General features: G+C 46.0%; 1 protein-coding gene across 2 annotated transcripts in view; it reads left to right on the top strand.

Annotated features, from left to right (window-relative positions):
* The window catches only part of prkg1b (protein kinase cGMP-dependent 1b), a 30,302-nt gene that overhangs the window by 9,920 nt on the left and 7,882 nt on the right, over positions 1 to 12,500 (top strand). For both annotated transcript variants that reach the window (XM_041066800.1, XM_041066802.1), the window contains exons 3-9: positions 3,323 to 3,436; positions 6,778 to 6,883; positions 7,252 to 7,315; positions 7,834 to 7,911; positions 8,029 to 8,123; positions 9,827 to 9,892; positions 10,301 to 10,375. In XM_041066800.1, coding sequence (XP_040922734.1) covers positions 3,323 to 3,436; positions 6,778 to 6,883; positions 7,252 to 7,315; positions 7,834 to 7,911; positions 8,029 to 8,123; positions 9,827 to 9,892; positions 10,301 to 10,375 — 598 coding nt within the window. The remainder of the gene's footprint in view (positions 1 to 3,322; positions 3,437 to 6,777; positions 6,884 to 7,251; positions 7,316 to 7,833; positions 7,912 to 8,028; positions 8,124 to 9,826; positions 9,893 to 10,300; positions 10,376 to 12,500) is intronic.

Below are 12,500 nucleotides of genomic sequence, written 5' to 3' on the forward strand. Positions count from 1 at the left end.
ACACACACACACACACACACACACACACAATGCACACAGTCACATGTTCAGATTGTTTGGTTTTTGCGTGTGACACACTCATGCACAGATTGTTGAACACATCTTCATTTGTAGGTCACATGACACATTTTCCCTCCATGAAGTTCTGCAGGCCATGGTCTGGCCCCTGGTCTGGCCCCTGGTCTGGGCCCTGGTCTGGGCCCCTGGTCTGGCCCCTGGTCTGGGCCCTGGTTTGGCCCCTGGTCTGGGCCCTGGTTTGGCCCCTGGTCTGGGCCCTGGTTTGGCCCCTGGTCTGGGCCCTGGTCTGGCCCCTGGTCTGGGCCCCTGGTCTGGGCCCCTGGTCTGGCCCCTGGTCTGGGCCCTGGTTTGGCCCCTGGTCTGGGCCCTGGTTTGGCCCCTGGTCTGGCCCCTGGTCTGGGCCCTGGTTTGGCCCCTGGTCTGGCCCCTGGTCTGGGCCCTGGTCTGGGCCCTGGTTTGGCCCCTGGTCTGGGCCCTGGTTTGGCCCCTGGTCTGGGCCCTGGTCTGGCCCCTGGTCTGGGCCCCTGGTCTGGGCCCCTGGTCTGGGCCCCTGGTCTGGCCCCTGGTCTGGGCCCTGGTTTGGCCCCTGGTCTGGGCCCTGGTTTGGCCCCTGGTCTGGCCCCTGGTCTGGGCCCTGGTTTGGCCCCTGGTCTGGCCCCTGGTCTGGGCCCTGGTCTGGGCCCTGGTTTGGCCCCTGGTCTGGCCCCTGGTCTGGGCCCTGGTTTGGCCCCTGGTCTGGGCCCTGGTTTGGCCCCTGGTCTGGCCCCTGGTCTGGGCCCTGGTTTGGCCCCTGGTCTGGGCCCTGGTTTGGCCCCTGGTCTGGCCCCTGGTTTGGCCCCTGGTCTGGCCCCTGGTCTGGCCCCTGGTCTGGCCCCTGGTCTGGGCCCGGGACTCTGTCACATGGTCTTTGTTTAAATGTGAGTCCGAGCCGACTCGGCGGTGAATCCGTGTTTTCCTGTCACAGACACTCGGAGCTCTCCAGCTGCTTTAATGACTTTTTAAAACCAGAGCTCGATGTCGAACAGTCGAGTGGATGCAAACTCTTTTATTTTCAGTGCTTCTGTGTGTTTACAGCAGCAAAGACTGGAATCGGCGTCACTGGAGGAGGTCTCACTCTGATCCGTGCTGTTTGTCTTTATTACATCCTCAAATTAACCCAGTGCTCCCAGTTCAGACTCACCCTGCAGGGTCTGTCAGGGACAGTCTGATTTTATCAGTTTATTGTTGCTCTGGTTTCCATTTATCCATCCACCAGGTTCTCTTCTTCTCTGAGGGGAAGCTACGTGGTTTGGAGGCAGTGGTCGGAGCTCCACACAGATCAGGCTTCGGGCGTCTCTCCAAACTCCACAAGCTGCTTCAGTGACAGCGTCGGTCACCTGGAAGAAGTCGTGACTCGTTATTTTAAAAACAGATTTTTATATTTCTGTAGCGAGACTCTGACACATCGTCCTGCTTCGTCCACACTGTGGATCAGACTGAACCATGCGTGCTCCACAGAGGATGATCCCTCTGATTCCAATCAGACCAGAACAGATCAGATCAGATCAGGAACAACAAGTAAAAAGTGAGGATGTTTTCAAAAATAAAAGCCCTGAATTATTTTGAAATCTCAGTGACCTTCATCCAAAGTTCAGCAAAGAGACAAACTCCGCTCCCGGTTGTTCCAGCATCTCGGAACTGTCCTCAGGTCCTCTATGGGTTTAGTCTGTCTCAGTGTCACTGTCTCTTCATGTGATCCCAGACTGACTCCATGGTGCTGGGACCAGGTCCCTGTGGGTCCAGACCAGGTCTCTGTGGGTCCAGACCATCTGCTGCAGGATGAATCAGGATATAAATGTAAATATATCTAATAAAATAAATAAAATACGTCAGTTTCTCAGCTGCAGCCTGAAACTTAGCTGTCGTGCAGCTTCATTAGAGACAATCACTGAGTTAGTAACACACGCGCACACACACACACACACACACACACACACACACACACCTGTCTCCTCTCTCTCTCTGGTTCTCTGTGGTAGTCGGTCGCCCACGCTCGTCACTCCTGTGAACAGGTTGTCTGGAGTTTGACCGATTCCTCGGAGTGGGGGCTGATGCAGGTTTTGATTAATCCGGTCCTGCTGGTGGCTCACGAGCACAGAGCCCCCCCCTCCACAGTGAGCCACACAAAAATACACACATTCCTGAGCAACACACACTCATTTCCTGAATAATAAAAACGGACGATGCAGCTCTGAAATGATGACATGCAAACTGTGTGTGCGTGCGTGCGTGTGTGTGTGTGTGTGTGATTGACCTAATGATCATTACAGTCTGCAGTTACAGCAGATACTGTGTCTGTTTATCTCATATTCAATGTAATGACCTCCACCACTGCCCGGTGTGTGTGTGTGTGTGTGTGTTGCTAAGCACAGATTGACTGCTTTGCTCTGTCTCTACAGCTGGGTGATCACGTTGGACATACACTGTCAGATGTTTAAATCCATTCTGTGCTCAGCTGTTATCAGCTGTCTTCTTTCTGTCCAGCTGCCAAAATCCAGATGTTATAAGATGCACTTTGATAAAGATGTTGATCTACTCATGTGAATCTCCTCCAGTTTTCACTTCATCCTCAGAGCAGTGAGATTAACAGTCAGGCAGTAGTGTGGACAGTTCTTCGCCCCGGGTCCTCGAACATCCACCGCTGAGACGTAAAGTTAGATTTAATAAGTGATTCAGTTCCCTGTGTGTCTGTCCTCCTCACTAATGAAAGCAGACGAGCTTTCATATGCAAAATTTCTCATTTCTCCTTTCCATTTTACACACACACACACACACACTGGCCACCTGTCATTTCCCTGCCTTGTGTGTGTGTGTGTGTGTGTGTGTGTGTGTGTGTGTGTGTGTGTGTGTGTGTGTGTGTAATCCAAGACTCAAATAAATTAAAGCACGTCTGAGAGATTTATTTTGTTTCAAATGTGTTTCTGCAGCAGAACAACACACATTTATTCCCATTACTCACAATAGTGAACACACACCCACCCTGTGGAGACCCTGATTAATGAGATTTGTGAATAAAGACAGACATGAAGCAGCAGAACTGATCTGATCTGCTGCTGATTTAATGCTTCTTCACCTCAGATCTCATTTGAACCGGATGCTGCTCAGGTTTTATTATTTTGGTGGTTTAATATTTTGTTTTCATGACGTTGGGGAGTGACGAGACGATCAGAAACAAAGAGGACAGATTCAAATGTATAAACTATGTTCATGGTTTTCTTTCCTCTCTCTCCTTCTGTCCCACTGTGTGTGACTGTCTCTCACCCAGAGGGGAAGGTGGAGGTGACTAAAGAGGGGATGAAGTTGTGTACGATGGGACCGGGCAAAGTGTTCGGAGAGCTGGCCATCCTCTACAACTGCACCAGGACGGCTACTGTCAGGAGTGAGTACACTGCGAGTGACTGATGTCTGTGTCTGTCTGTGTAAAGAGGTAACGTCCAGTTAAAACAGGACGGTTCCCGAACACGTTCCCAGAGGAAAAATCCTGTTTTATGTCCGGCTCAACATGCTGCTAACATGTTTAGCATTTGTGAGTATTAAGTTGTGTTGGAACTATGGGTGAAAATTAGCTGCTGTGCTAATCCCAGCTCCTTCGCACTGATGTTGTTAAATGTCTTGCTCAGTTTACAAGTTAATAACCGACTTTTTCACACATTTTCAGACCTTGTTTGCTTTGAATAATCAAAAAAAAGTAAAAAGCAGTGAGATCAGGATTATTGTATGGAGCTCTCCGTTTCTGGGTCATGGATGAAATGTACCCTGAAAAAAACTGTGTTCTCTGATATGTTTTTCTTCCTGGTAGTTTTCAGGGTAAAGGAGATGTGCAGCACTGACCAGTAAACATGAAGATGTTTCTCTGATGTTTTGTGCTGAATGAGAACGAACCTTATTATCTTTAGACAAAAACATTCCACACACTGGATTATGGATTGGATTAATTTAGTAACTGGAAGTTTTTCCTCGTGCGTTGACGTTTGGGTCCAGAGTACTGGAGGAAACTGAAAGTTCAGGAGAAGAGAATGAACAACAACTCTGACAGCAGTGTGTGTGTGTGTCAGCCTCCAACTTTTTGTCAGGGCTTCCTGGTAGAGCACTCGCTAAGCAGCGGTTGCCAGGCAACACCATCCGGTTCAGCCAATGAACTAAGTTTTGGCATCAGTGTCTCTTGGCAACAGCGCTGGGTTCGAGGGGATTCGTTTCCGTTTGCTGAAGCTTTTTGCTCGTTATCTTCACATTAACACGCAGCTCCAGCTGGAGTTTCCCTGCTTTCACACTTTAACGCAGAGCGCTCAGTGTGAGCTGAACCACTGCACCTGAATAATTCAAATCCGTTAACAGGAACAGAAAATAGTCGACTCTAAGTTAAGTTGCTGTTTCACAAATTCACGTCAAACTGACACTAAACTCTGCAGCTAAGAGAAGGTTTTTCAAATTTCTTAAATGAGGGAAAATTTCTTCAGGGTCTGGTCTGAACCTACAAAAGTGATTTTTCGAGACGCAGTTTAAAAAGTTCACTCGAAAGTCCTGTTTGAAGGGTTCAGGTTAGGATCAGGTGTCGGTCAGAGCTTGGCTTTAAGTTGTGATGGTTACGGTTAGAGGCAATGCACAAAGTCAGTGACTGTCCTCACAGGTATAGAAGTACCAACGTGTGTGTGTGTGTTCAGGATCATATCAAATTATCTAATGCTTCCATTTCTATTTGACCCTCTGACCTTTAACACACACACACACATTTCTAATGTTCACACACCAGTTAGTCATTAATAAACATGAATAATAAGCACTGAGCCGTGATGAGAGTCCACCTGAAACACACACACTCACCTCAGCACGTTCAACTCTTCTCAGCTGATCATATTTGCTGCTGTGGAGTGTCTCCTGGTGTTTCCGTGGTTACAGAGACACTTGGTATCTCCGTAGCAACAGACAGCAGGCCATAAGGCAGTGGAAACAAGAAATAAAAAGTAATGACCAAACAGAGGCTGTATGTTTTCAGCGCTGCAGAGAAGCTGTGCATCCTGGTGTGTACAGAGTTCTATCAGCTGCTCGTTCTTACATTCACTTTACTTTTACTGAAACTGGATTTTTCATGCTGGAGTTTTAGTTGCAGCAGTTTGCAGGATGACTTTGGTTCTGTTGGGCTGTAGCAACATAATGCTTCTGAGAGAGGACAGTGATAAGCACTCAACCACCAGGGGTCGCTGTCAGGAAAAGATTCTTATGCACAATGCACTTTAGCTAAGGTCTGATTAGCTGCTAGCTAACAGCAAAAATAAATGAGAAATAAAAGAAGCAGAAACAAACTAAATGTTCGTTATACTGAAATGATGCTGACGTGTCAGAGCAGTTAGAACAGACGGACCAAAGCCACCGTGTTTCTGCTGAGCACGGCTGTGAATGGCCCCTCTGGATGCTGAGGTATGAAACCCTCTCCCAGCTTCATAAAGACGATATTAAAAAAGACTTTCCCAGGTGAGTCACAGCAGACAGTGACTCTGCAGCTGAGAGACGAGGACGAGGTGTCCTGACTCAGACCTCCGCTCTCATGGCTGAGGGGTTTTATGACCGTTCAGGTCTCAGGCCGAAGCATCACACAGGTGTGAAGAACGGCTGTTCGTCGTGTTCAGGACTGAAATGGATAAATTCACTCTCCTCTGAAAGTAAACTCTAATTAATGTTTGCTCCCTGACGACGATCACGGCCTGCAGGTTCGTCTCAGACACTGGAGGTGCGTTTGATTTCTGTTGCTCGTCACACCTGCTGTGATAAACAGAGTCTCTGTAGTGGAGCTGCTGATGGAGAACAAAGAGCTTTTGTGTCATCTGTCCTGGGCCATCTGCAGAATCGAACCTGCATCATCATGAAGGTGTCTCCACGCTGAGCTCCGGACTCCAGAGAAACCTGATCCTTTCCTGCAGGGACAGCAGAGACGTGTCCCCTCAGTGTCTCATTTTATCCCTGATACAGTCAATGCTGAAACTTTAAACATTCATAATCTGTCCTCAACATTTCCCTCAGGATGAATGAAGCTGTCTCTGATCTCATTTTTCAGGTGTAGGTTGAGCACCTGTCTGCGTCCTGTAGGGAAACAGGACAGACTCAGTATCAGCTGAGACCCGGGACGAAAGGACTCGGATTTTCTGACAGAAACTTTGACTGTTTGTGAGAAGAAAGTGAAAATGAAGAGCGGGAGTCTGTGCTGCTGACTTTTACCTGTGCTCTTTCAGTTTGGTTCATGTTGCTAAGCAACAGCTTCACCTCAGGTTTTCATCACTGATATAAAACTGAAAGCTGCGCGGCCTGAGCTGGATGCATGTTAACAACACGTACAAGGATGCGTGTACTGTTGCCATGACAACACCTGCATGCTGTATGCACACACACACAGCAGTGCGACCCTTTATGTTTTTATCTGATCTCAGCCTCTCTCTCTCACACACACACACACACACACACATACACACACACACACACACACACACACACACAGTAGTATGTATTCATATATGCATGTACACACACCAGGATCATTTAATAATGACGTCCAGATCCTCGTGTGTTTCTCGAGCAGCTGCAGCCAGAGGTCGTTTTCCTGACTGATGGATCTGCAGCTCTGACCCGAGCGAGAGTTGAAACCGATTTACGATGTTACAGAAACAACACAAACCCTCGTGAAGGTGGAAGAAGTGAAGAAATTTACAGTGTTCAATGTGTGTTTTGCAGCTCTGACCCACGTGAAGCTGTGGGCGATCGACCGTCAGTGTTTCCAGACCATCATGATGAGAACTGGACTCATCAAACACGCAGAGTACATGGACTTCCTCAAGAGGTGACTGCACTCAACTGCTGCTGCAAGAAGCAAAGTACAGACTGAGTCACAGGTTCAAGCCCCACAGAGACACTCGCTGTGTCCCAGTTCCACCTCAGCCTCTGGCTCTCTGCAGGTTTAAAGATATAATCCGTCAGATTCTGATGCGACTGCAGGAGCGTGAGCAGAGGCTGGTGTCAAATTACAGACAGATCTCAGGCTGCATTGTTTCCGCCTCACGTCACTAAATTACCTAAAGTTTTGTAAATTAGAACAATCAGTTTATAACACGTCCACATTGTAAAGAGTAAAGTTAGAAATGGGACAAAGAAAGAAGAAGAAACGCAGAATGAATCTAAGGACAAATCTCTGGCTCTGTCTCTCTGCAGCGTCCCCACCTTCCAGGGTCTTCCAGAGGAGACTCTCAGTAAACTGGCTGACGTCATGGAGGAGGTGAGACTGTCTCCTCCCATACACACCTTTGTACAGTACAGCAGCCTCCGTCACTGCAAATGAACAGTTGGTGCTAAAGTTGATGTGATGTCATAAATCCTGCAGGTGCGTCTGAGCTGAGGTTTAAGGTGAGAACAGAGAAACTTTCCTCTTTCAGCAGATGAAGCTGAAAACAAACTGATCTTTGTGGTTTGTTGCTGCTGTCCACTGTCCACTGTGGAGACTCGGGGAAACAAGGACACGTGAACAGAGTGTATCTGATCTCGTCTCTGACTCTGACCCACAGTGAACATGGATGGGATCTACACCCGGGAAGTTTACCAGCTCAACTATTCGCTCATAACAACATTCATGTTGCATCAACAGTTTTTACTTGTGGTTAATTATTTAATTTAATCTGCAGCGCACAGACCGAGACGCTGCAGCGCAGAGAAGACGTCCCTACTAACGACTGTCTTCTTCTTATGTGGAGTCACTGTGTAAATCCTCCAATCAGACACTGACTTGTGTGTGTTCAGACTCATTATGAAGATGGAGAGTACATCATCAGACAGGGAGCCAGAGGAGACACCTTCTTCATCATCAGCAAAGGAAAGGTACCAGCAGTTTAACCACTTCTCTCTCACTCTCATTGATTTCTTCATTGTTATTGTATTGATCCGCTGACTCACCCTGATCATCTGCTCATAAATGGTAATGACACCTTCTGTCAGGTGAACGTGACCCAGGAGGACTCAGCCAATCAGGAGCCGGTACACCTCAGAGAGCTCACCAGGGGAGACTGGTTTGGAGAGAGGGCACTACAGGGGTAAGATCATGTGACCTCTGACCCCAAAGGTCTGAACCCTTAACTTCTAAACCTGAACCCATCCATTAGCTTTACTACTCATTCTTTTGAGGGCCACGGGGGGGGGGGTCATGTCTGTCCTCTACGTGTTTGACAGACAGAACCATCCAAATGCACTTTTTTATGTGTGAGTATGTGTGCGTGCTGTAGTTATTGAGGGTCAAAGGTCACGGTCATCATTCCTCAGCTCTTCATAACAACATAAATCTCAGTGAGCAGCAGAGAGAGTCTGACAGGAAACGAGGTTAACAGGACTGAAGCAGTTTATTAAAGGTTTGATGGACAGCTCGTCTGTGTGTGTGTGTGTGTGTGTGTGTGTGTGTGTGTGTGTGTGTGTGTGTGTGTGTGTGTGTGTGTGTGTGTGACGTGTCTAAAAATGATGCAGTATAGCAGCGAATGGAAAACACGTTTGATCACGACTCGACATCACAGCTGGTCAAATGTTCCGTAACTTATGAGACTGTGTGAATTTTTCATGGAGTATTGACGGAGCAGAAACACAGCACACGCTAAAAACATGGAAGCTAATGGGCGCTAAAAGCCTGGAAGCATCAGACTGACGTGTGTGTTAAGGCCTGTTACGGTGGAGGCGAGAGTGACCCAGCAGGGAATTAAATCAATTCAGTCCTCACATGGACAGACAGAGAGACACGTGAAGGTATTTGTTCATTCATTTGTTTTATAAATCAGAGATATTTGGCGTGTCAATCAGAACATATATGTTTTGTTTGTCTTCTCAGTGTGATGTTGAGATAATGAGCCTTCTCCTTCTGTTATACTGGAAACAGTTTGTCACACTGCTGGTTTCCTGACCTCCTGCCGTCGGCACAGCTGCTGCTAATTGGTTTGAAGTGTGTTTCACTGTTTCCTCAGGGGAGCGCTATTTACACATCCACTGTCCGTGTGCGTCCCTGTGTCTTGTACTTCTGTCTCTGTGAGGACCCAGTTCAGTTTCAGACCTGGCCATGGTCAGTGAGGACATTTGGTAGCCAATGGCATTTTTTAAAATCAGAACGTTTTCTGAAGTCTTCTGCGATTGTAGATGATTTTGGTAAATGAAGAAACTTTTGCAAAGGAGGGACATTTTTATAAAGTGAAGACATTTTTGGAAAGTCAGATAATTTCATGAAAATTGAGGACGTTTTGAAATTTGTTTAAAAAAGTGTGTAAAAGGGAGGATGCTTTGAAATGGGAAGCCATTTTTTGACCATACGGACATTGTGAGGACAATTTTGGAAAGTAGTTGCGAGTTTTAGAAAGAGGCCTTGTTTAAAATGTGGAGACATTTATGTGACAAAGGACATTTTTGGAAAATAAAGGTATTTTAGAAAGTGAAGACACTTTTATAAAGTGAAATAAAGTTTTTAAAATTGTGGTCAATTTTGGAAACATTTTGAAGTTTGTTTTAAAAAGTTTTTAAGAGGGACGACATTTTGCAAAGCAAGGACATTTGGCTGGTCCTCACTTCACAGGGCTGTTTGAGGCTGGTCCATTAATCCCAGGGTCGGCAGTCCGACCCCCAGCCGCCCAGATTAGTTTGAGGTTTTTGTAAGGTGCTAGGAAATGAGGGTCCTCACAAGGACAGAAGGACAAACGTGAGCACATTCAGCCAAATTGATTGATGAATCTGTGTGTGTCTGTGTGTGTGTGTTTTGTATCCACAGGGAGGACGTCAGAACAGCCAACGTCATTGCTGCGGAGACCGTCACCTGCCTGGTTATCGACAGAGAGTGAGACATTATGTGGTCTTATATCATATTAATGTTTTCACTGAAAAGCACAGAAGATAAAAACATAAATTATAAGAGAAACTGTCTGATGCTGAGTTTCCATCTGTGATTTTGATGAACTGTCTCTTTATGAGTGAGTGAGCTGAGTTTTGTTTGCTGATCTGTCAGATTTTCACCTGCAGAGTGAAGCTGCTGGTTTCTTAACAGCTGCCTGCTGCCCCCTGCTGGTCCTCACAGCTAACTACAACGTCCAGCTACTCACACGTCACTGTGCTGTTACACTGTGTACTGTTTGTGTCCAGTTTGTTAATCCCAGTGCAATAAAAACAGGAGAAAAACAGAAAAAGAAAAACGAGTAAAACAAAAATCAGCTGTCTGCTGATTGGCTGCTCTCTCTTTCCTCCTCAGCTCATTCAAGCATCTCATTGGTGGATTAGACGACGTCTCAAATAAAGGCTACGAAGACGCTGAGGCCAAAGCCAAGTAGGTTTAACACACAAACAAACAAACATGGGCTCTTAACCACCACTCAGCTTAAGCACTTTTCTTAATTCCAACAATATAATTTTATTTCATAACTTCGCCTCATTTTTCCCTGAAAAAGGAGCCAAATGAAATATGACACTGAAAAAAACTCATTTCTTTATCTGATAGAAAAATGAAATAATGCAGCTCCATCTCCACAAAAAGTTCACAAAGATAAATCAGTTAGTTGATTAACAGAAAACTATTCTAACACATTATTATCATTTAAACTGTGATGAATTATACGAATACTTTTTCTCACTTTAAATAAAAACGATTATCATAAAGTATCTGCAGCTTCAGTTTGATGGAAATGAACTGGAAGCAGCATCAGCCTGAAACGTGTCGGCATCGTGCTCTAAGTCTCTGTAGTGAGTGTTTACAGCAGTAACTGGACGCTCGGTGTAACTTATGTAAGAACAGCTAATAATACCAGCGTCAGAAGCAGGTCACAGTGAAGGACACAGTCACTGAATAAAGTTCTGTCCTCTCAGGTGTTTTGTGTCTCACAAACTGTTGGTGTTTATCAGAGAGTTAAATGAAAGGATGTGTTAAAGCCCATTGAGCTGACTGAGCTCTCAGCTCTGAGCCCGTCGGCTCCTGCAGCGAATCAAAGTTTATTTCAGCCCGGTGTGAGTCCCTGAGCCTGATGGGACTGATGATGGAGGACAGTGTTTTACACACGACTGTGGACGTGACGGTGTCGGTTTTACGTGTGTGCAGCCGCAGAACGAAGCGTCCTCACCGCAGAGAGACACTCAGTCCAGCGTCTGAGGCTCTGCACGGCTCAGTAAATAAGATAAATAACAACATCATGTAACGTGTGGTGCATAGGGAGAGATACAGATCCAAACAGATCCACTTTCTCACACACACACACCACACACACACACACACACACACACACACAGTTCTGGTGTAACACTATCTGTTGTGTCGTGTATCAGATGACTGTCGGTCATGTGACAGAGTGAAGCTGAACACTGTCAGTCTCCTCTTATGGTATGGATTCAATACAGCACACACACACACAGGTGACCAGCTGTCAGTCAGGGACATTGCTTTGTGGCTGATATTTCCCATCATGCCCTCCATGCGGGAATGCGTGTGTTCCATGTTTCCCTGGTTAATCTGTAGCTGAAGCCTCTCTTGGTTTTGCAGGATTGAGTGTTTTGCTCAGGGACACTTCAGCAGGGTGGAGGTCGGGGGGATTGGATCCCGGCCCTGAGCTGTGGCAGTTAATCTCTTTCTCACTATCACAAACTATTTTTAGAGTGTTTATGTGTCGGTTTGTCCTCATGACCGACCGACAGCAGCTACTGTTCCTGCAGAAATCTGATTCCACAGCGTTGGTTTCCAGGAAATAGTCCAGTCCCTGTTTGTCATCACTGTGTTAACAAATCTCAAGATTTGGTTTTGAGCTGAGATATTGGAGACAAGACACAGAGAAGCTGACATCTGCTTTTCTGAAATGAATTTTGCGTATATTTTTATTTCTACAAACGATGTAAAAACAAAACAAAAAAAATAAACAAACAGATACACAGTTAAATCTCAAATATAAAAGTATCAGAAAGCAGGGAAGGTTTTTTATTTAAACACATTTTCAAATTTTAGCTTCATAATCATCTTTGAAACGCTCATTTTTGGCACCTTATTGTGATGATATCAGACCAGTGTACAGGCGGAGAACAGCTGAGCAGGTGATAAACCAGCTAAACGGGTGGGGCCCCTCAGGGCTCTGGTCTTGGCTCTTTATATTTTTATGTTTTGTGCTGACATGTTGCCAGTTTATTTGTTTTGTCCTTAAACTATCAAACCTTGTTGGTTCTTCTGTTTATTTCTGTCAAAATCACCTAAAAAACCTGTTTCTGTTGTAAAAACAATGAACAATTTCCGTTTACCAGACATTAGACTGTCCCACCTCACGTCTCTGAAGTCAAAACCTTCGTGTCCTCTGGTTTTGAGGTCGGGACAGTTTGTCCTGCATCCTCCTGTCTGTCTTTCATTCAGTCTGTTAAATGACTGAGCTGCGTTTACTGGGTGAACCTCTGAGCAATGCTTCCATCTGCTAAAAATAACA

Source organism: Toxotes jaculatrix, chromosome 21, assembly GCF_017976425.1.
Source record: "Toxotes jaculatrix isolate fToxJac2 chromosome 21, fToxJac2.pri, whole genome shotgun sequence".
Classification (NCBI taxonomy): domain Eukaryota; kingdom Metazoa; phylum Chordata; class Actinopteri; family Toxotidae; genus Toxotes; species Toxotes jaculatrix.